Source organism: Hyaena hyaena, unplaced genomic scaffold, assembly GCF_003009895.1.
Source record: "Hyaena hyaena isolate Hyena2069 unplaced genomic scaffold, ASM300989v1 scaffold_597, whole genome shotgun sequence".
NCBI classification, from domain to species: domain Eukaryota; kingdom Metazoa; phylum Chordata; class Mammalia; order Carnivora; family Hyaenidae; genus Hyaena; species Hyaena hyaena.
The window spans coordinates 864,658-891,442 of NW_024081231.1; the positions used below are offsets into that span (position 1 = coordinate 864,658).

Here is a 26,785-nt window from a genome sequence, read left to right on the forward strand (position 1 = left end):
AGGTAAGGCATTTTCTAAATTCTTAAAACCCGGTTAATAGCTAAGGAAACCATGCTCATTTTATTTTGGAATCTATATTAATTTGCTTAACCTCACCTAATTCATTCTCTCCCTCTCTCCTTCTCTCCCTCTTCTCTCTCTAGTTACCTGAACAAGAATAAATACTTGACAGCTATTGACAAAGATTCATTTGGAGGGGTGTACAGTGGACCAACCTTGCTGTGAGTAAGACATAGAAAAGAATATGTCCGTGTTTATTTTATTTATTTGGAATAAAGGGGAGTCACTAAGAGAAGCAGCTGATGTTCACAGGCAGGCAATGTTGTCTTGGCTAAAGATGTCTGCTAGGTCTCTCCTGCCCAGCTGTACAGGCTACTGATTGAAAGAAAGTTCTTGTTCTTTGAGACTCAGAAGGTCTCACACTCCACCATACCATCCTGATACCTCCTTAGGAAGTCACTTTGGTTGGACATTCATGGAGGTCCCTTGTGGGGAAAAATAGGCATCTTTGAGCAGGTGCTGTTTGCAAAATTCTGAGACACAAAGTCTACAAATAGGTGGAAGGCACTCAGCACAGAGAAAAATGCGTGTGAACATGCATTGTACAATGCTTGGCAAGAAGAAGGAAGAGTGTAAATTGTCTGACTCATATCTGGTTGGACAAAACTTACAATCACTGGGAAAGATGAGACATAATTATTTTTGAAAACAGCATGAAAAAGGATCTATTGCGCATGTCCTCTGCTTTGTATCTCCACTGCTAATCAGTGCTCAAGTTCTGTCAATTCTCCCTTCCAAGTACTAACCAGGCCTGACCCTGCTTAGCTTCCGAGATCAGACGAGATCAGGCGTGTTCAGGGTGGTATGGCCGTAGACAAGTTCTGTCACTTCTGTCTCCCTCAAGTGTCTTTATCAGGACCATCTTTCCCACCCCGTGGTTTTACTTTAGTTTAGAATCTCGCCATTGAGCATCTGGTCAAGTCCTTGCCAAAGCAGAACACAGCACCCCAGGAGAAACACAAGATAATCCATTAGAGGCAAGAAGAAATATTAAGAGGCTCTATTTATATTTAAATTTTTAAAAATGAGGGGGTGCCTGGGTGGCTCAGTCGATTAATGGTCTGACTTTGGCTCAGGTCATGATCTCACGGTTCATGGGTTTGAGCCCTTTGTCTGGCTCTGTGCTGACAGCTCAGAGCCTGGAGCCTGCTTTGGATTCTGTGTCTCCCTCTCTCTCTACCCCGCCCCAGCTTGTGCTCTCTCTGTCTTTCTCTCTAAAAAATAAACATTAAAATGTTTTTAGAAATAAGGACAAGTTAAGTTCTGGTATTATATACACAGATGACTGTTGCCCCTCAGGTGTCGGGTAGGGAATGGACGCATCCCCAGGGAACAGTGGGTGATCCACAGTCTCGAATACTTAACATCCTCATTCCTTCACTTCTAACAATTGTACTTCCCTTTTAGATTGAATGCACCTAGTTAAGTGAATTTATGGCCTTATTTTATTTCTTTTTTTAATTAATGTTTTATTTTTATTTTGAGAGAGAGAGAAAGAAAGAGCACATGAGGGAGGGAAGGGCAGGGAGAAGGGACAGAGGATCCAAAGCAAGCTCTGTGCTGACCACAGAGCCTGATTTCGGCCTCAAACCCACAACTGTGAGATCATGACCTGAGCTGAAGTTGAACACTCACCCAACTGAGTCACCCAGGTGACCTATGGCCTTATTTTCTTAACACATAGGTGCCATATGGAAGGGCAGAGTGACCCTGAATATCTACTATACCACATGGGGATTCATTGTTAACTCACGGCAAAGTACTTTATACATTTTTCTTTCTGCAAAAAAGACAAGTGAAAAAAAACTGTGTTGACCTTTTCTGTGATTTTTTTTTAACCGGGAAGATACTTTTAAAAGACAGCTTTAGGGACGCCTGGGTGGCTCAGTCATGATCTCACAGTTCGTGGAATCGAGCCCTCTGTCAGGCTCTGTGCTGGTGGTATGGAGCCTGCGTGAGATTCTCTGTCTCCCTCTCTCTCTCTGCCCTTCCTCTGCTATTCTCCCTCTGTCTCCCCCCCCCCTTACAAAATAAACAAATAAACATTTAAAAAAAAAGACAACTTTATAACTGCTCCTTCAAGATAAAGGTAATATTTCACTAATGAATGTTGTTTCTCTGAAGAAATCTGTGCTTTGGAAGTGGCCTTTAGAAACAGGTATTTAAAAACATTTCCATGTTATGTGATTTTCCTGATGAGAATGGTGAATATCGCTTATGGAAATTATGTTTATTAAAACCAGAAAATTGAATTCTATCCTGTTTAAAAATATTTCAAATTTAATAATTACAATGGTTTTAAAATCCATGTGTATAAAATATAAAAATGAAACATGTTTAGGTTAGTGTGCAAAAACAGGCACAGATGTTTTGGACATCTGAGGATATGAATTTCAGTAAAAACCTTGTATTTAATTCCTGAATTGGACTGAGAGATGAGAATCCTAACTTAGTGAGTATAGCCACCCCTGCCTTATCCCATGTGGAACAATCTTTCTTTGTGAGGTGACTTTTTCACTGACAGCCACTTAAACCTAAACTGAAACAGAAGCAGACCTCTGAATAGCTATATCAGAAAGGGTTGAACAGTAATTTTCAAAATCACTGAAGTATATTTAATTACACTGCTTGCACTTTAGTGAAATATTTTTAAATTATTACTCATTTATTTTCATCTTATCCTTTTAAAATGTATATTTAGTGTGTTTTATAATATATATAACATGGTATTACAGTAATATGTGTGTAGAGATCATAAATGTACACAGGTTAAAGGTGCATACTCAAACATTCTTTGCATGTGAATATGTGACATTGGAAGAATTTAAAGACCAATGATGTAGACCACAACCACACAAATCAGGGCTCCACCACAAGGTGAATGGCTAGCCCCAGAATGTACATCAAAATACAGTTTCCTTTATGGAGAAAATCTTCCCATGAGAGCAAACTTGAGCCAACTAAACAGGGTGCTTCGTGAAGTCATTGGCTTGCATTGCAGTACAAGCTTCCTACACTTGTCTCATAAGAAACAGTTGGGCAGTGGGCACCATGCTTTGAGTAGCACTAGTCTAGATGACAGCAGCCTCCAAATCTCCCTTTGCCTTCAGTCTTCACTCTCAACGCCATCTTCCTCAAACCTCTGTGTGTTAAAATGCAAATCGGATCTTAACACCAATTCTGGTCTTCTGTATCCTTCAGGATAAAGACCTTGGTGTGGCATGCAAGGCTCTGCTATAATCTTCAGCCTTTGCTCTCACACCACTATACACCTCTGACCAATGACCGATCCGTATTAGCTCTACTAATACTCCAACCTATTTACATGGCTCTGTTAAACTCGTTCTTCGTACTGCTTGGAAACCCTTCCACAACCTTATCTGTCTGATGAGCACCTACTACCATTCTGACTTTCAACCAAAAATCTCCTCCTCACTGTGCTATTCTTGCCCCTTATTCTCCTTAGGGAAGAGCCAGATGCAGGGCTCAAACCCACGAACCATGAGATCATGACCTGAGCCGAAATCGGACACTCAACCGACTGAGCCACCCAGGCGCCCCCAATAAATAATTGAATCATACTTTTGTAAATGCTGTAGCCTTTAAATAGCAGTCACATTTTAAAGATATTTCAGTAATTTGTCCTTTAGGCAAAGTGCCCATTTCTATTTATTTCTAAGTGGTAAATTAATGTACCTATTTGTTTCTGCTGCTTAAAAGTTGTTTTGATATTATTGGTTAAGATTTACTTTTTTTTTTTTTTTTTTTTACAAGACTCTCTGGCCAAGCTAAGAGCAGATGTGCAACTGCTTGACAATGCAAGTCCTGCTTCTAGAGACATACCAGGTCATGAAAAGTGAGCTAGATTAGGAGCTAGGCCTGGACTTCATTCTTGCCTTCAGCACTAATTGTGAGACCCATGTCTCAGTTTTCTTATTTGTCAAAGCAGGGTTACTAAAAGTAGTGAAGCTTAAGTAAGAAAATAAACTGAAAGCACTTTGTATATGCTTCGTGGATGTTAAGCATTGTGGTTACCTTCGCTTCTTCCTGATTCTCGACACTTCATTATTCTTACCTTTCTGAGGTTCTCTGATCACTCATTCCTTAATTTTTCTCATTAGGGATCACTGCCCCCAGTATTTCAGTGGGATTCAGTCCTAAGCTCTGGATCTTTCTCCTCTCTGTCTTCTCCTTGGGTTAAATCACTTGCTCTCAAATATTATGATAATATGAGAAATTTTCTATTTTCTTATTCAGAAATTTACCATTTCTTATTTAGTTATGTCACTTGCCTGAAATTTCCACTCCTTCCCTGTCATTTTGACCCATTTGCATCAGTTCAGTTACATTCTTCCTAATCAACCTCTGAAAATGTACAGTAAACATTTATTGAGCACTTGCTAAGCTCAGTAACCTTCATTAGGAGCTTTTGATAGGGGAGGGTCCCTATTTTGAAAGGTGGTCAGGGAAAGCCGCACTGAGAAGACAACAACTGGGAAAAAAAATGAAAGTCATAAAGGAACAAGGCATGTGACCACCTGAAGGAAGAACATTGTAGACAATTGCAAAGACCCCCAGGTAAGAACATTCCTGGCATGTTTCCTCATGATGAGGAATCATGAGGAGGCTGTTGTAGCTCAAGAGTAAACAAAATAGAATAAAGATAAAAGTTGTGGTCAAAAAGATAATGGGGTAGGGAGAGCAACTTGTGGATGGCCTTAAAGGTCACTTTAAGGTCTTTTCGTTGCTCATAGATCGAGAGGAAGCCACTGGGGGACTTTTCCCTTGATCTGAGTTATGTTTTAATAGGGTCACATTGGCTGTTATGTTGAGAGTAGGGTGCCAAGTCTGGGAGCGGGGACACCACTTAGGAATGTATAAAAATAATGTAGGCATGAAGTGACAGCAGCTAGTAACAAGGTAGTAGCCTCGAAGGCAATAAGAAAGGGCCAGTTCAGCCTCTATTTTTAAGGCAAAGCCAATATGATGTGCTGATGGAATGTATGTAGGGAATGAGAAAAAGAGAAAAATCAAAGAGAACTGCAAGGGTTTTGGTGTGAGCAGCCAGATGAATGGGATCACTACTCCCTGCAACAGGGAAGACTGGGAGGAGTTGGTATAGTGGCGAAGAACAGTCTGAGGTACCTGTGCTACCTACAGATGGGAAAGTAAGAGGAGAGATCAGGGCTAGAGATGTATTTGAGAGGCTTTGGAGAGTAGGTGGTAATGGGAGATGTGAGTATGGAGGAAATCTCAATAAATGGTTAGAATGAAGACTTCTGATAACTCTCCCCATCAGGGAGAGCCCCAAGAGGAAGTTCTAGAAATAAAACAGATTCATAGGTTATCTGACCAGATTGACTGTATGAAAAACTATTCTGATAGATGCTTTAGAGAACTTCAGAGCACGTGCAAGACTTAGCAAGAAGTCCATTCAAACCACAGTACCTAAATAAAACAGAGAGATATTTCAAAAAGAAAGCTACACAAGAAAGGAAATGAAATCAAAATATGCAGAGTTTTAATAACCAAAATACTAAATACAGTCTTAACCAAATATGCCCTAAAACTGTTTCAGGAGATTAGAGAGGGTGTCAGAAGAATTTGTGTATAGGGTGATGGAAGAGAGCTACATGCTCATCTTTCTGAGCAGGAAGTCAGTGGGTGAATCAAAGCCAACAAATCAAAATATATTTATGATTATTGAAAAAATACCAGTTAAAAGTTAAAAGTGGTTGTTTTCAGGGCCTCAGAAAGCAGATTGCAGGGAGACATTGCAGAGGAGTCTGCTGATCGTATAACCAAGCTTCCAGTGTAATTTGCTTTTTTAAAAATAGGTCCACACATTATTTTAATCAAAATTGTAACTTAAAAAGAAAACCACAACGCACAGGAAGAGAGGACAATGAATATGGCAGCATTTGAAAAGCTAGGAGCAGGAAAGTAAGAAATGGACAGAGTTCCAGCTCACTCTTCAAATTTTAAGCACAATTGTCTTAAAGTGCATCTATCAACTACTCATGCATGGTTTTGTGACATCACCTCAATTCTTGTCTTGAACTTTTGTCAAAATATTTATTACTGTGTTTCCCACAGATCTTCTCCCCATTAACTAGATTTTAAGATCGTAAGGAAATTGCCTATGTCTTACACTTTCTATAATTTCCCTGCTTCAAAAGACAAGATAGCAAGTATTCAACAAACATTTTATAAATTGTAACTGAATAATAAATAGCCATGATTTGGGTGTGACTTGGTGTTAAAGCCAAACTTAGAAAACCTTACACTCCAACTAAAGAGGAGGGAAATGGATGGTGTACATATTTCTGCTTCCTAAAGATATTTGAGAAAGAACACAGTCATTTCTAACAGTCAACAAAAACAGCAAAATTTGCCCACTCAGTTTACCATCTTTTCTCAAGGCCATTCTCAAAAAAGAATCTAGTTCAAAGCAGGTGCAACATCTGAAGTGAGGTCTATTCTCCAACCTTTCCTATTTTTTTAAAAGCCTTTTTAATATAGTTTGGGAATTTAATAACATTTCCTACCTATTGGTTTTTTTAATCAAGATATGCAATCTCATTTTCCATTTTTATGCTTTCCATTTTTGATTATCTTGTTTTCTTTTAATCTTATTTTGAAAGAGAAGCTCTTGGTGTTTATAATCCCAAAGGGAAGAATGTACTGAAATGCAATGCCTTCCATAATAACCTGAGTTCTCTAAAGGTCTAAATTATGTAACTCACATTAATAAGCACTTGACCTATCATTGAAAATGACTATAATAGTCCCACTTTCTATTATAAGTATCTCCTAAGAAGAGGACATCTCTGTATTAATATCCTTGAGTTTGTATACATGCCTCAACAAAAATAAACCTTTGTTGCCATTAGCTGATCAAATGAATTATTTAATATCTAAAGGCCAAGGCACTGCCATCTGGGTTTACAGAAGAATAAGCTTCTTATGTTCTTATCTCTTACTCAATGATCATGACAAAATCATACTGAAATTTTTCAGATGACTGAAAATTTGTGGCAGAGTTCTTTCTGGCATATCTGAAGTCCACTGCTGTATTGAATACATAATTTTCTAGGTATGAGCCTGGACAAAAGTATTTTTTATTGAGGTATAATTTACATACAATAACATGTAGTTTTCAAGTATACAATTTGATGAATTTGGGCTAAATTTTGTTATCCTGTCCTAGTCAAGGCTTCAAACATTTTCATCCCAGAAAGTTCCCTCATGCCCCACCTTCCATAAACAACCACATATCTATTTATTTTTCTAGTGCAAAAGTCTAGGAATAAAATCGTCAGGTCACAGGACAGATGTACATTTAACTCCATAGGAAGTGCCTTCCAAAAATCCTGTTTCCTACTCAAACCAGAGAGGTATGAAAGTTTCATATTTGCTCACCCATTATATTATCAATCTTTTTGATTTAGCCATTCTAGTTGCTATAAAGTGGTTTCTCATCGTGGTTTACTGTTTTCCCTGATTATTAATGATGTTGAGCACATTTTCATGTACCTCATAACCATTTGTATATTTTCTTTTGTCAGGTGTCTATTCAAATATCTTACCTTATTTAATTAGATTATATGTCTTTTCATTATTGAGTTGTGACCCTGAGTTCATTTTAGGCCTAGATGAAATCAGCTTTAGTCCTGACCCCCAGCCCATCACAATCCATAGTTTAACCTCTCTTTCCCTTTTCTCTTTCCTTTTTAAGGAAAAATAGCTAATCTGAAGCAAACTTATAGGGGTGCCTGGGTGGCTCAGTTGGTTAAGTGTCCAACTTTGGCTTAGGTCATGATCTCACAGTTTGTGTGTTCAAGTCCCGCATCAGGCTCTGTGCTGACAGTTCAGAGCCTGAAGCCTGCTTCGGATTCTGTCTCCCTCTCTCTGTGCCCCTCCCCTGCTCATTCTCTGTCTCTCAAAAATAAATAAACATTTTAAAAATAAAAAAAAAGAAAATTAAACAAACGTGTACAAGACGTTCATTTACTCAGTTGTTCTGCATTTTACTGAGCACCTACTGAGCTCCATGAATGTATAAGGATAAGACACAACTTCTGCTTTTAAAGAAGTTATAGTCAAATTTAAGGACAAATGTGAGTAAATAACTATACGTTTAATGTAAAAAGAGCCATGACAGATATTTAGAGAATCAAGATACCATTTCTAGGTAGGGTGACCAGTAAAGGCTTCATTAAAGAAGGTGATATTTGAGATGGGCTTCAGAGGAGGGGTAGAACTGCAACGGACACAGATGGAGTTATGGGAGAAAGAACAAAGGCAATTCTACAGAAAAACACAGGATGTGTTCAAAGAAATGCAATAACAATAACAGCAACAAAATATAACTTGGGCCAAAAGATAGTGTTGGAAAAGTGTATTGTGTTGAAATCATATTGTGGGGAACATGACCCGACTCAGCAGGTCAGGGATGGTCCAGTTAAGAATTACTATGGAAATATTAGTAATACTAGTTATATAACCCATTAGACTTTGTGGCCCTTTTCAACTCACCGCCCGTGCCTCCTTTCCTTCACTTTGCCTGTGACTGTGCTGTGACTGCTCATCTATATCTCCTGGCTATTTGGCAGGCATTGGACCTCCTCAGAGAGGGACGAGATCAAATCCAAAGCCTGGCACTACATGTCTTCCTTTCTGTGCTTGCCAAGCAGAGCCTTTGGGGCAGCTGTCTCGGAGAGGAAGGGAACCTCCTAGGGGTAGAAAACCAGAGGAAGTTTGTCTGCTGGGCTGCTCTGCTCACCAGAGTGAGAAATGAGTTGCAAAGGTAAACATACTCTTGCAGTTTCTGGCTTGGGCATCAAGCCGTCAAGCCAGCAGACCCTTGCCAAGGGAGCCAGGTTGTCGGGGAACTGACCGAAGTGGGTCATCCCTCTTAAGACAAGCACCTGTGTATCCAGAGGCAAGGAGATGGCTTGCGACCATTTTGTGGAGTCCTTGAGAGCTATGAGGAAGGTCGCAGAAGAATATGAAGAGAAAGAGTAGATACCTACCTTTCCAGAATTGTGTGCATGCTGACTTCTTGAAGTAGGATGGCCTACTTCAGCCCTAGGAATCTTCAGGCTGGAAAAGTTGTGTCAGCAACTCAGAAGAGTTGGATAACAAATAAAATTCCAAATTTATTGATCAGTAGCATCTGTCACTTCCATAGCCATTCATATGAGAAAACAGGGCTAATACTTGAAATCACAGCAATCTATGATGGTAGGGTTACTTTTTATAACTAATGAGAAAACACTGCAGAAAATTCCCAAACTAGAGGGCTGACTCAGTGGGAGAGAGATGATGGAGTTATTACAAAGTTTCTCAAAATCGTATGAACCTTCGTATTTCTTAAACTGACTAAAAGTGCAACTACTATCATCCTCAAAAGTTTTTTTTTTTACTTTAACTAAAAGAGAAGTTCTCCAAAGCACCAAGAGCCAGTGTCCTAGAGCAATGGCCTCAAATGATCATGCGTTTTCCACCAGGAAATTCAGTCTGAATAAACGTTCTCATATCTATACCAAGTTGGACAGTAAACCGAGATGACCTTTCATCTCTAAGAAAGAATAATCCACAAACCCGTTAACTATTTCTTGTAACAGTTTCTTGGAGCATGGTTTTTAAAGTTAGTTCTTTAAGTAAGGGCTTTTTACCTTGATCAAAACTGATAGAACATAAAAGAATATTTGCTGAGTCTGAATTCTAGGAAAACAATTCTTGCAAAATGTTCTAAACCATATAAATTCTGAACAGTTTTATTAACTAATCACTGCTCTTTATCCAAGAGTCCTTAACAGTAACGACTCTTAAGAACAAATACTACTAAGTCAGAGAACTTTCTTACAACTTTAAGTATAAACAATCTACCTTTAAGTGAGTGCCTACTGGCTGTCTGCTAAACATTTTATATAAATTATTTTATTTCATCCTATCAGTCCCAGAGGATTCTGACCCCTCCAATACTACTTCTCTCAGAGTTTTTGGTGATTTTACCCACATGAAGTCTCAATTACTCATGGGGTGAAAGAAAATTGAATAGAGCCAAAAAGCTGACGCAAAAATCATTATTCTATAGCAAGTTTTACTCATGATTTTACAATTAACTAGAAGATGCTGACAACAGACTTACAGATAGGAGGGGCAAATTAACCTAGGATTAAAATTTTCAACAAATAACCCACAAACATAAGCACATGAAGCAGTTTTTGGTGCGTACAATAGGCACACAGTTCTTGCCAAGTAAATATAGATGAGTGCTAAATTCTTTGACTCTTCTGAGAGTTTTATTCTTGGGACAGGAAATAAGGTAGTTAAGGGTTATCATTCTGACACACTGTTTCTGCCAAGTCACTGAAAACTATTTTGTTAATTATGTTCTGCTTCTGACTCAAGGAAATAAACACCTTAAAAGAAAGTGGGCTTTTCACATCTCACCAGTAGCACTGAGGTCAATCCTTTGGCCACCATGATGGTCATTTTGTATGTGTGTCGGGGAGGAGAGGGAGAGGACTCAACATGAGGACAAGGATAGCTCTGTGTTTCAGCATTTGACTATTGGCAATAAATTGCCATCACTTCCTCTTCTCATTGTGTGGAGGAGAGCTGACCATACCGACTTAACAGTATGTGGGTAGTTTTCCTTTGAAGAATCTATTATGCTGAGACACTAAGTTCCATGGGATTTTATAGGTCACAGAGGCTACAGGCTTAAAAGAGATGCAATTATACAAACTTGAGAGGGAGAAAAAGAAGTTAACAGTGATTTCTGAGTTACAAAGCAATTCTATTTTTGAGCTTCAGCTATGTTCTCAGTTCTTTACAAATAGTCTATCACCTTGAGCCTTTTTGACTATTCAGTGGCAGGTATTATTATCCCATTTAACAAACGAGAAACTGAGGTGCAGATACAATAGGAAAAGCCCCAAGGTTATCTGGCCATAAGCGATGGTGCTAGAATGCAGCCCCAGCACTAACTAACCCTGAAACACCATCTCTTCCTAGTGCACAAAATCAGCCCCTTTCATGTATGATTATTCCTGCACCTGTGGTAATTCTCCAATGTTCCTAGATCATTTTCTTTTTTTTTAAATTTTTTTTATGTTTTATTTATTTCTGAGAGAGAGAGAGACAGTGTGAGCAGGGGAGGGTCAGAGAGAGAGGGAGATACAGAATCTGAAACAGGCTCCAGGCTCTGAGCTGGCTGTCAGCACAGAGCCCGATGCGGGGCTCAAACCCATGAACTGTGAGATCATGACCTGAGCTGAAGTCGGATGCTTAACCAACTGAGCCACCCAGGCGCCCCCTTAGATCATTTTCTTACATTTCTGCCTAAAATGCTCCAGTCCTTACAAATAGCATTCAAAGACCTTGCTGTAACAGCCCCCTACACATGACCTGCTCTCTAATTCCATCTCCTACTTCTTTCCTACTTGTCACTCCACACCAGCCACACTGAACATGTCCCCCTCTGAAATACTCCCACCCAGTGGTGGTGCACTAACTGTCTTCTCTACATAGATAGCTTTTCCCCCAGGTATCCATGGGGCTTGCTCCTTCGCCTCCATCAAGTTTTTGCTTAAATGTAATCTTCTCATCAAGGTCTTCCCCGAACACCTCATTTAAATTTGCAAGCTGCCCACATTGCACTTCCTTTCTCTCTGTTTCTCCTTGATGTTCATCACTGTCACCATCTGGATGTCTCATAGGCATCTCAAACTCTACCTGTCCAAAACTGAACCCCTGATCTTTCCCTTCATACCTGCCTCACTTGCAGCCTTCCCCATTTCAGAAAATGGAAACTCTATTTTTTAGTTGCAGACCATAAATCTTGGAGTCACTTTTTTTAAATTTTTTAAAAAATTGTCTTTAATGTTTACTTGTTTCTGAGAGAGACAGAGATAGAGCATAAGTGGGGGGTGGGCAGAGGGAGACATAGAATCCAAAGCAGGCTCCAGGCTCTGAGATGTCAGCACAGAGTCAGGCACACGGGGCTCAAACTCACAAACCATGAATCATGACCTGAGCCGAAGCTGGACACTTAACTGACTGAGCCACCCAGGCGCCCCGATACGAGTCATTCTTGACTACCCTCTTTCCCATCCATATCCAATCCATGAGAAAGTTCCATTGGCTCTACCTTCTAAATCTATAGAAACTCCAACCATCGTCAGCATTTCTGCTACCACTCTGGGCCCAGGCGCCATCCTCTCTATGGTCGGTCTCCTTGTTTCCCCCTTTGCGCTCTTTGGTTTACTTTCAAAGCAGTAGCCAGATGGGTCCTTGTAAAATAAGTCAGATTTGGGGCGCCTGGGTGGCTTAGTCGGTTAAGCGTCCGACTTTCGCTTAGGTCATGATCTCGCGGTTTGTGGGTTCAAGCCCCGCGTCGGGCTCTTTGCTGACTGCCAGCTCAGAGCCTGGAGCCTATTTCAGAGTCTGTGTCTCCCTCTCTCTCTGACCCTCCCCTGCTCACGCTCTCCCTCTCTCTCTCTCCTAGAAATAAATAAAAATATTTTTAAAAAAATAAGTCAGATTATACCATTCCTCTGAAGACTTCTGATCTCACTCTGATAAAACACAAAGTCCTTCTGATGGCCTACAACCTTGTAAGAACATGCTCTGGCTCCCTGTTACCTCTCTGATTTCACCCGCATTTCTGACTCCCCCGCCCGTCTCAGCCCCAGCCACTCCAGCTGGCCTCCTTGCTTCCTCAAACATAGCAGGGCCTAAGACACTCTCTGATCTCACAGCCTGCACTGTTCTTGCCTCAGATATCAACACGTTTCTCTCCCTTGCCTCCTTCGGACCTCTATTCAACTATCTCCTCCATGAGGCCTTCCCTGACACCGTTCCCAACTGCGACCCCACTCTTGAGCTCTTCCTTTCCTCTTGCCTGCATTCCTCTTTCCCATAGTACTTATTATTATTGTCAAATATACTGTGTTTATTTTTTGAGAGAGAGAGAGAGACAGAGCACAAGCAGAGGAGGGGCAGAGTTAGAGGGAGACACAGAATCTGAGGCAGGCTCCAGGCTCTGAGCTGTCAGCACAGAGCCTGAGGCGGAGCTCGAACTCATGAGATCATGACCTGAGCCAAAGTCTGATGCTCAACTGACTGAGCCACCCAGGTGCCCCAAATATACTGTGTTTTACTTTTTTTTTAATTGTCTCTCTCTCTCCATTAGAATATAAGCATGAGAAGAACAGGAATTTTTGCCTGTTTAGTTTACTGCTATAACCCTAGCTGCTAGAATCATAGATCAATACATAAAAAGCAATCAATAAATATTTGTTGAATAAATGCATATCATGTTTTAAAACTCTCATAATCAATCAGGCTCACTCTTAAACATATAGCTCTTAGCCCTTAAGTTATTTCTGAGTCCGTATTAATAAATTAAACCTCCTTTTAAACAGTAAATTAATCCTCTTTCTATTTTAGATGCATTTCATCTACCAATTTGCAGATGTGACTACACATTTTTAATGGGTCAGTTTCTACCTATTGAGTGTTAGGAAAAACTCACATTTATTACAAGCAAACATTAAAGAGACTTGAAATTGCTGCTGAAACCCTGGCAGGCTAATTAGTTCTTATTTAACTTACAATTGGGGCACCTGGGTGTCTCAGTCGGTTAAGCATCTGACTTCAGCTCAGGTCATGACCTCATGGTTGGTGAGTTCAAGCCCCGCGTCGGGCTCTGTGCTGACAGCTCAGAGCCTGGAGCCTGTGTCTCCCTCTCTCTCTTCCCCTACCCTGCTTGCACTGTCTCTCTCTCAAAATCAAATAAACATTAAAATTTTTTTTCATTTACAATTGAAGTCATCAAAGTTTCATCTTAATAATGACAATTCATCTCACAAAAAAAAAAAAAAGGAAATTATTCCAATGTCTGGGGATGTTAGAGTACATAATTGCTTGAGGAGAAATTTGTTCTTCTGATGACATCGAATATCAATTGGCCCTTTTTTTTCCTGGCATCATTAAAATTCCATGATATCCTTGCCCTGTATATAACCCTGCCGGTCTCACTCTTTCCAAATTCATGTCCTGTTACTTTCATTAGACACTTAACTTTAGGTGGTTCCCATGACCTAGACAATTAGACTTCCTACCGTCTGCCAGGCTTGGCTCCGCTACACTGTTTAGTGAGTCAGTACTCGCTAGAGACAATTTCTCGGGAAGCTCGGTACCCATCATTCAATGAGCTCTCCGTGGTAAGTGCCAAAGTCACTGAGAGAGGGGGCAGCCCTCCAGCCTGTAGGTCTCCATCCATATGGCTGCACTCACAAGTCATTTCGGGCTCCTTTAGTGCTGACAGCTGCTCTCCATATTCTCTCACTCCAAAAACAAAATGTTCAAATCTTGCTACATTTTCAAAGTTTTATTTTGGAAAAGAAGGTAGACTATTAGTAAATCCTGGATTCAAAGTGGTCAAACAAAACTTTAGGTGAATGAGGAAAGATACAGCTTCATATAACTAAAAATGATCCCTGCCCTGTGGAGTTTGGGAATTTTGTCAGAGTGAGGCTCTTTCTCTCCATCAACACGGGAGATGGGAAACTGCCTGGGTGTCCGGCGACTCGACACTCAACAAGTTTCTGCGCTAAACTCTTGCACAGATCTACATATTAAAAGGAGTAATGGTTAAGAGTTAAGGTGAAGCATTCAACCTAAGCTTTTATTTCCTCTCCTTCTTGAGAGCCCCCTAAAAAGATGGGAAAGGAATTTTATTATACATAAATCCACAAGGACAGATGAGAGTGCATGGGTGGTCTGGTGAGCTACTGAATTCTGAGTGAAAAAAGGCAAAGGAGCAGGAAGACAAACATAAGAGTGCTCAGAGGAAGCATACACCAGGAGGCAGCTGCCTTGCCCTGCAGAACGTCTGAAGGGAATGGGATTTGGAGGTGATGGGTGTGGCCTGTGGCAGAGTGAAATGTGGGGCTATAAACAGAAGGATTTATTGAAGGTCTGTATCCGGAGATGTTAACCCACTGCCCTATTCATGTAAAGTGCCAGCAGCCAAGGGTACCTCCCCTCTAAGCTAGAAATGTGAAGTCTCTTTTCTGAAAAAGTTGAAAAACTCTAAAGCCAAAAAACGACCTCCATATTCTGGCATATTAAGACCCAACAGCATAATGGCCAGCTCCCCACACAATTGTCCCAAAGCAGAGTCTTGCCAGTGGACAAGCTCCCAGTTAGATTTTCAGTGCCTCGTTTTGAAGTATGAACATGCAACCTAGGATCACCGGCCAGAGAACGTTTGTGACATGAAAGATCAAAACTGGGAAAAATGAGCGGGGTGGAAATAAGCCTGGAAGAGCCAAACACATTGCAGAGAACAGGAGAGAACTTTTAACAAAGCAACAATTAGTGACCTGAGAGAAATCTGAGAAGACATTTCTCATTGCATGACAATAATGATAATAGGTATTTATTAAGAACACACTACCAGCTGTTGTTCAACAAACCCAACATGAAGAAACTGAAGCACAAAATGGTTAAGTGATTGGTAGTAAGTGCAGAAGCCAGGATTCAAATCTAGTCTGTATTTAAAAGCCATGCTTCTAAACATTATGTGTGTTTCCTCAAATACACTATAAAAAAGGAAAACATGAAAGCTCTTCTTAAAATGTATCTATGTATTTGACAAATATGTATTCACAACCTTCTGTCTTTCAAGCACCAGTCTAAGTGCCAAAAATACAGCAGTGAACAGGAATAGGCAGAGTCCCAGCTTTCCCAGCTAACTAAAAATTCAAAGCCAGGCAAAGAAAGGCAAATACTGCATGATCCCATGTATATGTGGAATCTAAAAAAGTTGAACTCATACTGAGAGAGTAGACTGGTGGTTGCCAGGGCTTGGGGGATGGGGAAATAGGGAGATATTGGTCAATGGGTACAAAGTTTCAGTTATGCAGGATGAATAAGGTCTAGAGATCTAATGTATATCGTAGTGACTATAATTGATAATACTATTTTGCATAACTGAAATTGCTAAGAGAGTAGATCTTAAATGTTCTCTCCATAAGAAAGAAAGAAAACTGTGAGGTGACAGATATGTTAATTGGTTGAATTATGGTAATCATTTCAAAATATACACATATATCAAAACACTACATTGTACACCATAAATCTATACAACTTTTATTTGTTCATTATCCCTCAATAATCCTGGAAGCAAAAATTCTTTTAAGTTTGATTTATTTATTTTGAGAAAGAAAGAGAGAGAGAGAACAAATGTGGGGTGGAAATGGGTAGAGAGAGATAGAGAGAATCCCAAGCAGGCTCCTCACTGTTAACGCAGAGCCCAATGTCGGGCTTAAACTCACGAACCATGAGATCATAACCTGAGCTGAAATCAAGAGTCCGACACTTAACTGACTGAGCCACCCAAGTGTCCCTGGAAACAAAAATTTTTAAGTAATTATTTAAATTCAGTAGAAGAGATGGAAGATACGGTCAAGGAATTCTAGCATTAGATTCAATAAAAAATAATAAGAGAAATAATGAGAAAAAATGGAGACAAGTCTGATTAATAAATAAGAAGTTCCTTTTTCACTTCCTAGGAATTATAGAGAGGGAACAAAGAAAATATGAGGAGTAAGTCATCCTGGAAACAATACCACAAATTGTCCTAAAACTGAAGAGCATAGCCTTCCAGATCGAAGGCTCCACCCCCACCCTCAGTGGCCAGCACAGTAAGTGCAAAAAGATCCACATCAAGGGTGGGTCTCCTTCAGGAAATCTTACACCAGGAACGAGTACCATATAATCGTTTCACAAAATATACATGGATCAAATCATCATGTGGTATACCTTAAACTTACATATGTTATACTTCAATTATATCTCAGTAAAACTGGAAATTAAAAAGAGACAGATAGAGAAAGAGAAAGTCATAAAAGCTACCAGAGACTAAAAACTAGTCAATGACAAAAGAACAAACCTGAATCGCATCATTCTTACCAAAAGCAGCAATGAGTGCTAGAATTCAGTAAAGTCTTGAGAATTCTGAAGAAAAACTATTTATAACCTGAAATTTTACACCAGGTTAAGTATCAATTGAATATAAGGATAGAAAAAAGTATTTTTAGACATTCAGGAATGCAGAAGATATGTCCTTCATATATAGCCTTCCTAAGAAGTTACTCAAACATTTTCTCCAATGAAGGGGTTGAAAATCAAGAACACTACACAAGACTCAGGAAGAAGTTCCCACTGGGGACAAGGAACACTATTCTAAGAAGCTTGAACTTCATCGTGTAGACTTTGGAGGAAACATGGCTTCAAACTGGAAAGCAGTACGATGAGATCCAAGTTTTAGAAAGAACATTCTGTCTTCAGGTCTGATGGTGGGATTATTAGAAGGTTTCTAAGACCAGACAGAAAGTTTTTGCCCACCTCAGGTTAAATGTAATTCAGACCTAACCTAAGGTGGTAGTAATGAGAACCAGGAGACCGTACATAGCTACAGACATATAAACAACTGAGCTATCCTCTGATTAGGGGGTATGGCTCAGTTGCACCTTACTAGACATTGATGGCATAAATGTAGGGCAAGGGCAAGAGAGACTCCATGAGAACACAAGCCCTGCAAGATGGCAGACAGAAATTAGGAAATAAACACAAGTAGTCTTGGAGGGAAGGAAGAATCATTCCATTTAGAATTCTTTGAGTGGAGAGTCAATGCTACAACCATTTTCAAGTATAAAGTAACTCCTACCTTCTTTTCTGATAGCAACCAGACTATCTGATTAAAACTGTAGCTGTCTGCAAGAGGGGTTAAATCCCCAAAAAGGGGAAAAAGCAGTTGCTCCTCTTGCTTGACTCTATAATGTACCAAAGCAGCATGAATGGAGCAGCCTACATCAGGAAAGGGCAGGAGCACTTTAGGTAACAGCAGGCCTAATGGATAGTTCAAGCTACATCAAGTGGCTCTTGCCAGCAGGGAATCGGATGGCTCCAATAGATTCTAATTTGGGCTGTAAGTGACCTTAGGTGCCTGAGATGAGTGCATAGGCCAGGTCTGCAGGATGTTAAAGAGCATGGTAGGAAGAGGAAATGTTATTCATGGGATGCTGGGAAGTCACTGAAAGGTGACTCAACCCATATGTTATGACTCAACCCGTATGTGATGACTACTTTGGCTGCTCTGTGAAGGATGGACTGGAAGGGAGGAAGGGTGGACAAGAAAGCTATTGCACCAAGAGATGGCTTAGATGAGAGAGCTTACACTGGAGATGCAAATATATGAATTGAAAACGTTTTTTGGATGTTTGTTTTGTTTTGTCTTGTTTTGCTAGATTCAACGGAAGAGGAGTAGGTTGGGTGGGGCTTGGGGTGAAAAGCTAAGTTTGGGATGGATCTGGTAAATTGGAGTTGCCTCTGAGGCATCCTGGATGAGACGTCAAATAAGCAGTTGGATCTATAAGTCAAGATCTGGCCCTGAGCTGTATTTGCTGGGCTCCTTGCTTCTGACTTGAGATAGGCTCCAAACTGGGTAAGAAGGGAATTGACGTTTATTGAAAACCTGCTACATGCCAAGTACCCGTTATGTTACAGATGTTTCTACTGTAAGTTTTACACACATTTGCCAACACCTGCTTTTTTCCATGCATGGCCAAGCACCCGCCCAATTCAGCCCCACTGAGACCCAACTTGTGGCCACCTGATATATGCTTGGGTTGCAGACACTCAAACCATGGAATCAGTTTCTCCCCCCACAGATTCCCAACGAGTCCCTGGAGGGTTGCTGCACCTGGATGTGTATTCAAAGACTCCAGAGACCTGATTGATGATAAGGAGTAGAGAAAAGTTCCCGGGACACTGAACCCAAGCTCTAGATCCAAATTATAGTTTTGGCTCCACCCTTGTTTGCTGAGTCTCTTTGGATATAACAAGCCTCATTTCTTTGTCTTAGATTTAATATCCATCTGCTTCATAAAAATGTTCCGAGAATTGACGTGAGATTCTAAATTACCTAGAGAGCATCTTAAACAATGCAGATTCCTCCCATTGGTTTGGGGTGTGTCTCAGGAGTCTGTATTGCAGGTAATTATGATGCTAACGCTGATTTGCAGAGTGGCAAATCGGCAGTTTTCACCAAATATCTGCCTCAATGCTATCCTCACCACTTGGGTCACTATAGCAGTTGTTGGTTGTTGTTGTTGTTGTTTTTTTAAATAAGGCCCAAATTCTTTGACACTCCTCCAATTGTGAGATGGGTTCTATGTTCCCCATCTTTCAATCTACTAGTTCTCTTGGGACACCCCAGATGCTTCCTCTCAAAATGCTCCCTCTCAGAACCTGACTACCATGATGTGAGAAGCCCAACCCCATGGAGAAGTCATGTTAACAGTCTGGCTGAGCTGATCTTTGAGTCATCATCTAGCCCTGGCCCAGACATGTGAGTGACAGAATCTGCATATAATACCAGCCCCCATCACTGACTTGCCCTGGCCTTCAAGTCTTCCTAGCTGAGCCCCAGACATCACAGAGCAGAGATTAGCCACCCCTGCCATGCCCTATTCTAATTTCTGACCCACAAAAGCTTTGCTAACAATAAAGACTGTTGTTTGATGCCACTTAGTTTTGGGGTGTTTTGCCATTCAGTAACTGGGATGGCTCCTAAAATGTTTTCTCAAGAAATAGCTATTAAAATGCAAATGGAGTATTTGGAAGGATATGCTCTTTCAGATGAACACACACGCAATCAGTGCATCAAACAGACAGCAAAGCAGGGAAAGTGAGCCAAGAGACGCTCTCTTGTTTCACTGACATGAATACATCACTGGATAAAGACACACATAAGTTGCTTTCAGAAAACTGAAGGCAGAAAGATAGCAACACCTTGAAGACAGCATGTCTAAAAGAGAAAATACAGCATCAAAAGGACAGATGAAGCAGAGGAGAAAAGTGTAGCTTCATTTGCTTCACAATTCCCCTATGGCAGCCTCCAAAATCCCTCAACTCTCTTATTAACTGCAAAGTGGTTCATTTCTGCCAGTTTCCCACATGTACTTGCTTAGTTTTAAAAATTAGCTGGGATCATATAGTAATAAGCATCCAGGGTAATTTCTACCACCAGGCAAGTTTGAGAAATGCTGAATTATAAAATTTTTAAAGTACATGCAAAACAAATATAGCACCTTTCCCTGAGAATCAGAGCTCTGTAGTAAGAATGGGCTTACTGTGAGAGCTCCATGTTTGTGAAAAATGACTAGCAAGTTCTAGCAGCCTTGAACCCTGAGATTGCAAATCCCAGCTAAGTCCAGTTACAATGATATGGAGGAAGAAGCTATAAATACTGGAATTCACTTACTAACCAGTACTATTAATTATATTAAATTTTAAATGTAATTATTTAAAAAATCTTGAAACAAAATATGTAAAATGTAAGAATATCCAGTGACTATTTTAATTGATAAAATATAAAATGAGAGATATTAGGTTAAATATTCATGGTTTTATTCAAGCTATCATTCAATGCAAGCAAGACAAAACAATGGAGCAGGATATATAGTCTGGACTGTCTGGAGCAGAGACAAGAACAGGAAATGCCACACTACAACGCGAATTAATTCTACTTTAGTAACTAACACTGGTATCTATGTTGCTTCCAGCCTCACCACATTCCTTATTATTTTTGGAAGTGATGTGATTACTAATGCAAATACTGGAGTTTTCTTTCCAGGAAATATGTTGAGAGCCTCCTAAGGGAAGTCTAGGGAGGCTATTTGGAGTCATGAATTTACCATGTAACTCCCAAGCTCTGCATCATTAGAAGATTTTCAGAATACTAGTGTTGGATCCTATCAGTGAACAGCTTATTAATCCCCAAACCCTAGACCCCACAGAGACTGTGAGAAATTCAGGCCCTATTAAACCTGCTCAAATATATTTCTCTTTTGTTGTGAGACTCTTTAGTAGTTATATGTTGTAATTTTCTGGAATAAAATTGAAATCCGTCTCGGATTCCAAGAGTTTCCATATATTGCAATGAATAAAACAAAATGTCTGCTAAGCTATTATTGTATGGATGCATACTGGAATTCCAAGTAATAAAAATGGGGAGTCCTTTGTAACATATCAACTTAGAAACCAAATATTTCCCTTTCGGCCTGTGGCAGTATGTAAAGAACTGAGTCTATATTCAACAGCAGAAGGGAACACACTCCCATTAATCTCAGGCCTGCTTGACTTTCTAGCCAAGAAGTAGAAGGTTCTGGCTGCTCACCACCTCTCCGTACTACTCTGTTCTCTTCTTCCTAGGGACATCTCTTACACCAGTGTCACTGCCCTGCCATCCAAAGGCCTGGAGCACCTGAAGGAATTGATAGCAAGAAACACTTGGACTCTAAAGAAACTTCCACTTTCCTTGAGTTTCCTTCACCTCGCACGGGCTGACCTTTCTTATCCGAGCCACTGCTGTGCTTTTAAGAATCAGAAGAAAATCAGAGGGTAAATGCAGGTGTCTGGAATAAGCAGCAAAAGGTCTCAGTGGAAGCTGAATTAATTTCTGGTTTGGAAAAGGTTTCTGGTTTGAGAGCCAGGTGGAAAGAATGGAAGCATCCATAAGAATCATGAAATCTATGGGACACAATGACTCTGCAGACTCAAAGTGACGGCAAATGTGAAATAAGACCAGTGTCACTGTATCACAGCGGGCGGGGGAGGGGGGGGAAGCACGTAGAATCTGCAGAGATCATACATGATTGCTAGTCAGCTGGCTTTGTACCCTAGCTCAGCCACTTTCTAATTGTGTTGTTCCAGCTTGCTTACTTAACCTCCCTGAGCCTCTGTGGAGATCGTAATGTTATCATCCACAGAGGTTTTGAGAAAAGTAAATGAGAAACTGAATAGAATACACCTACTGCAATGACCTGGGATATTTTAGATTCTCAAAGAACATTAGCTATGATATGTATTATTTTATTATCAGGCTGCTTGTGAGCTGCAGAGGAGGAATGGCCTTCTCCCTGTGCTCTCTTTGAATCGTGTCTTCACTTACACTTTTACTCTTCATGATTTCGCCCCTTATGTCCTAACACCACCTTCATTTATCATTTACTCACTTCTGCTCAGTTTCTATATAATATCTACTGGCTGACTTTCTGGCTCACATTTATAGTAGGAAATAAAATGGGATCTAGTTGTGGGGGGCAGAAGCAAAGGGGAAAGTTGAACAGCTGTCAAAGAAGGCCAGTATGGCCTAATTCCCGCAGAAAGCCAGAAGTGGGGTATGGAGTGGTGAGAGCAGGCTTGATACTGATGCTGTGTGGCCCCGAGTAGGAAAGCACCAGGGATAGGTGGGAGGCTTGAGCAGACCTCAAGGGCAGTGTCCGGTTTTCTTGTTAACCTCCAAACAAGTTGGAATAAGCAGTTCTTTAGGCATTTTAACCAGACCCCAATAGATAAATGAACTTCTGCTTCGGCAGCTGAAACAAATTAAAGAATCCCTTTTGATGTCCATATGGTGGGCTAGTGAAAAACTAAATCTCACTTCCATGGGCCTGCCTGCATGATCGCATCCATTTATTCATTTGTTCAATAAGTATTTACTGAGCACCTAGCATGTGCTTGGCACTGTCCTATCCTATAGCAATGAATAGGTTGGACAAAAGCCCTTTTGCATTTCATTTTCATTCTAGTAAGGGAAGTCAGAAAATAAATAAGCAGATAAATAGATATCAGGTACTACTACAAAGGAAATAAACACAAGGTAGGACAATTTATTTACGGAGATCAGGGGAGGCCTCGCTGAGAAAGGAACATTTGAATTTAAAACTGAATAATGAGTAGAAGCAGCTATGAGTTTTTCAAGCAAAGGGAACAGGAGTTCAAATAACAATAACCAACACATACAAGGCACTACCAGTGTTCAAGGTGCTCTTTGTAAGAGCTTTAAAAAATATACTCATCTAATCCTTTAACAACCCAATATGATCTACATACTCATTCCACTTCAAAATGGGATAAGCCAAGCTTCATAGACCTACCCAAGGTGAATAGCTAGTAAATGGTAGAGCCAGGTCCTAACCTAGGCAGAATGACTCCACCATTCATGCTTTTTACCTCATTATTGTTCTTGAACTGGGTGCAGATGAGAATTAAGGGCCAATGTCACTGGAGTACAGCAGAGGAAGGGGTAGGGTGAGTGATGGGAAGTAATGTAGGAAAAACAAGCCTGACTAGACTATGTAGAATCTTGTCGACTCATGTAGATCATGGAAGTATTCTGTGTATTTTGCTAAATGCTCAGAGGACCATTAGGGGTTTTCATCAAGCAGTGACTTCTTTCTATTGCCTTACAGAATCCTTGAGTCCTTCATGTGTAATGACAGCAGTATTCGGAGCCTGCGCCAGAGAAAATCTGTGAATGCTTTGAATGGCCCCTTCGACCAGGAATATGAAGAGTATCTAAGTGACAGCCATGCTGGATACAAGGACAACTCTAAGATCCAGGATACCCACAGCAACTCTCATTATTATGTCTTCTTTGAAGAACAAGAAGATGAGATCCTTGGTTTTGGCCAGGAGCTTAAAAACCCACAAGAAGAGACCCTACAGGCCTTCGATAGCCATTATGACTACACTGTGTGTGGGGGCAATGAAGACATGGTGTGTACTCCCAAGTCAGATGAATTCAACCCCTGTGAAGATATAATGGGCTACAAATTCCTGAGAATTGTGGTGTGGTTTGTTAGTCTGCTGGCTCTCCTGGGCAACGTCTTTGTGCTGATCATACTCCTGACCAGCCACTACAAACTGACCGTCCCACGCTTTCTCATGTGCAACTTGGCCTTTGCAGATTTCTGCATGGGCATGTATCTGCTCCTCATCGCCTCTGTAGACCTCTACACTCATTCTGAATACTACAACCATGCCATTGACTGGCAGACAGGCCCTGGATGCAACGCAGCTGGTTTCTTCACTGTCTTTGCCAGTGAATTGTCAGTGTATACGCTGACAGTCATCACCCTGGAGCGCTGGTATGCCATTACCTTCGCCATGCGTCTGGACCGGAAGATCCGCCTCAGGCATGCATATGCCGTCATGGTTGGGGGCTGGGTTTGCTGCTTTCTGCTTGCCCTGCTCCCTTTGGTGGGAATAAGCAGCTATGCCAAGGTCAGCATCTGCCTGCCCATGGACACTGAGACACCTCTTGCCCTGGCGTATATTATCCTTGTTCTGTTGCTCAACATAGTTGCCTTTATCATTGTCTGCTCCTGTTACGTGAAGATCTACATCACAGTCCGAAATCCCCAGTACAACCCAGGGGACAAAGACACCAAAATTGCGAAAAGGATGGCTGTGTTGATCTTTACTGACTTCATGTGCATGGCTCCAATCTCATTCTACGCTCTGTCAGCACTTATGAACAAGCCTCTCATCACTGTTACCAACTCCAAAATCTTGCTGGTTCTCTTCTATCCACTTAACTCCTGTGCCAATCCATTTCTCTATGCTATTTTCACAAAAGCATTCCAGAGGGATGTATTTATTCTCCTCAGCAAGTTTGGCATCTGTAAACGCCAGGCTCAGGCATACCGAGGCCAGAGGGTTTCTCCAAAGAATAGCACTGGTATTCAGGTCCAAAAAGTTACCCGGGACATGAGGCAAAGTCTCCCCAACATGCAGGATGACTATGAACTGCTGGAAAACTCCCATCTCACCCCAAATAAGCAGAGCCAAATCTCGAAAGAGTATGATCAAACAGTTTTGTAAGTTGACCCTACACTACTCACCATGGTATGGGACTTATAAAAGGCTGGTTTCTTGAACATGTACTCCAAACCCATCACATACACAAGATGGCTGACCTAACCCTTGTACAGATGATGTTTTATGGGGCAAAAGTTCATCTCTGAAGAGGGAGTAGCATTAACCTAATCATATCTCTGAAGGAAGAGAGGCTACCAGCATGTCTGAATCCCAGGTGATATCAAAATAACTGATATTTTCTTCAAGATTTGCTTGATGCTAACTGCAGTGACAACATTGTATCATATGCTCAACAAATATCAACTAAACTAGGTCAACACTGAGCTTCTCACCTTTAGAAAGCGCTGCATACTAAAGATTCAGCAAATGGCAAATGCTGTTAACTTACCTGGTAACCACAATATAAAATTAACCTTATGCTGGCTTGGTACATTTTCATGATCCCCGATACAACCAAAGAGAATGTGAATTCCTCAAATCTGAAAAAGTCACACAGGATACACACGCAGAACAGCTACTATGAGCTGAAGGAGGGAAAAGGCTTAGCTTTGTTTTTTCAGACTCTGAAACTACTAATCATCTCTTCACAAGGATCTACCTGATGTGACCCAACTGTTATGTGTTGCCCAGAAAAAACTGGCAATTTCAGTTTTTATGTGGCTGAGCAAACTAAGAATTGTTCTTCTTGGCTTGTCTCATAGCATGAAAGACATGAACTCTAGAAATATTTCTAAGCAGCAGCAAGTGAGAATTATGAGCAGAGCACACTAAATCACCCATTGATTAATAAAGCAGGCTAGACGCGAGGTAACTGCTGGACCTTGGGCAAATCACTGGGCCACCATTAAGTCTGTAGAAACGAAGGAGCTTAGGGCACCTGGGTGGCTCAGTCAGTTAAGCATCTAACTCTTGATCTCGGCTCAGGTCATGATCTCAGAGTTCCTGAGTTCAAGCCTCACATTGGACTCTGTGCTGACAATGAGGAGCTTGGAATTCTGCTTGGAAATCTGTCTCTCCCTCCCTCTGTCCCTTCCCCACACATGCCTGTGTGTGTGTGTGTGTGTGTGTGTGTGTATGCGTGTGCGCGTGTACGTGCATGCACACACACTCTCCCTCTCAAAATAAATATACTTAAAAAGAAAAAGAAAAATGAAGGAGCTTAATGGCCTCTTCCAGTTTTAAATCTCTATGTATATCCCTTTCCCTTAAAACATGTTTCCATGACAAAGAAAAGAGAAAAGCACTAAGAAAGTAGAATCTGTTTTTCTTATCTTATAGGGCTGCCATCTATATCTCTTTGGAGTCTAGACATATGACACAGGAAATTTCTTGTTTCATTTTTGTTGTGATGTCTGAACCAAAAGTTCTACAGAGTGACCCAATTGGGCTGGGTTTGAGTTACTCGTCTAATTATTAGATCTACACAGCTACGATTATCAGGCCAAAACAGGTTGGTATTCATCTGATAGAATAAAAGGTAGTTTTGCAAATTTTGGTTGTTTAGAGTTACTATGTCACTGTGTAGATTCACTTGAAAACATTTAACTTGTCTGCAGGGATTGGTTTCTTTATGTACCTGTTTTTAACCCATAATATATACTAAAGCTGCTAAGCACTCAGGTAAAGCAACACTAAAGCTATCAAGAGAAGTTTCTTCTTTCTGAAACTGCTAGCTCTTTCCAGCCTGTTGATCATTGGACATAAAATCTGTTTCCCAACAGGGGTGCCTGGGTGGCTCAGTAGATTGGGTGTCTGACATTGGCTCAGGTCATGGTCTTGTGATTTATGAGTTTGAGCTTCTCTGCTAACAGCTTAGAGCCTGGAGCCTGCTTCAGATTCTGTGTCTCCCTCTCTATCTGTCTCTCTCCCTCTGGTGTTCTCTCTCTCTCTCTCTCTCTCATAAATAAACATTAAGAAACTTTTTTAAAAAATCTGTTCCCCAACAGTGCTCCCTTACCTAAAATGGTTAGAA

The 26,785-nt window shown here is 40.7% G+C and overlaps 1 protein-coding gene across 2 annotated transcripts in view; it reads left to right on the forward strand.

The window, feature by feature from the left end:
• TSHR (thyroid stimulating hormone receptor) overlaps positions 1 to 25,709 on the forward strand; it is a 158,279-nt gene extending 132,570 nt beyond the window's left edge. The window contains exons 8-10 of one of the 2 annotated variants that reach the window (XM_039257023.1): positions 144 to 221; positions 21,361 to 21,549; positions 23,403 to 25,709. In XM_039257023.1, the coding sequence (XP_039112954.1) occupies positions 144 to 221; positions 21,361 to 21,549; positions 23,403 to 24,816 (1,681 nt within the window). In that variant the 3' untranslated portion in view covers positions 24,817 to 25,709. Of the gene's footprint in view, positions 1 to 143; positions 222 to 371; positions 442 to 21,360; positions 21,550 to 23,402 lie in introns of those variants that run through there. The other variant, XM_039257024.1, reaches the window with a different exon arrangement.
• Positions 25,710 to 26,785: the final 1,076 nt, after the last annotated feature.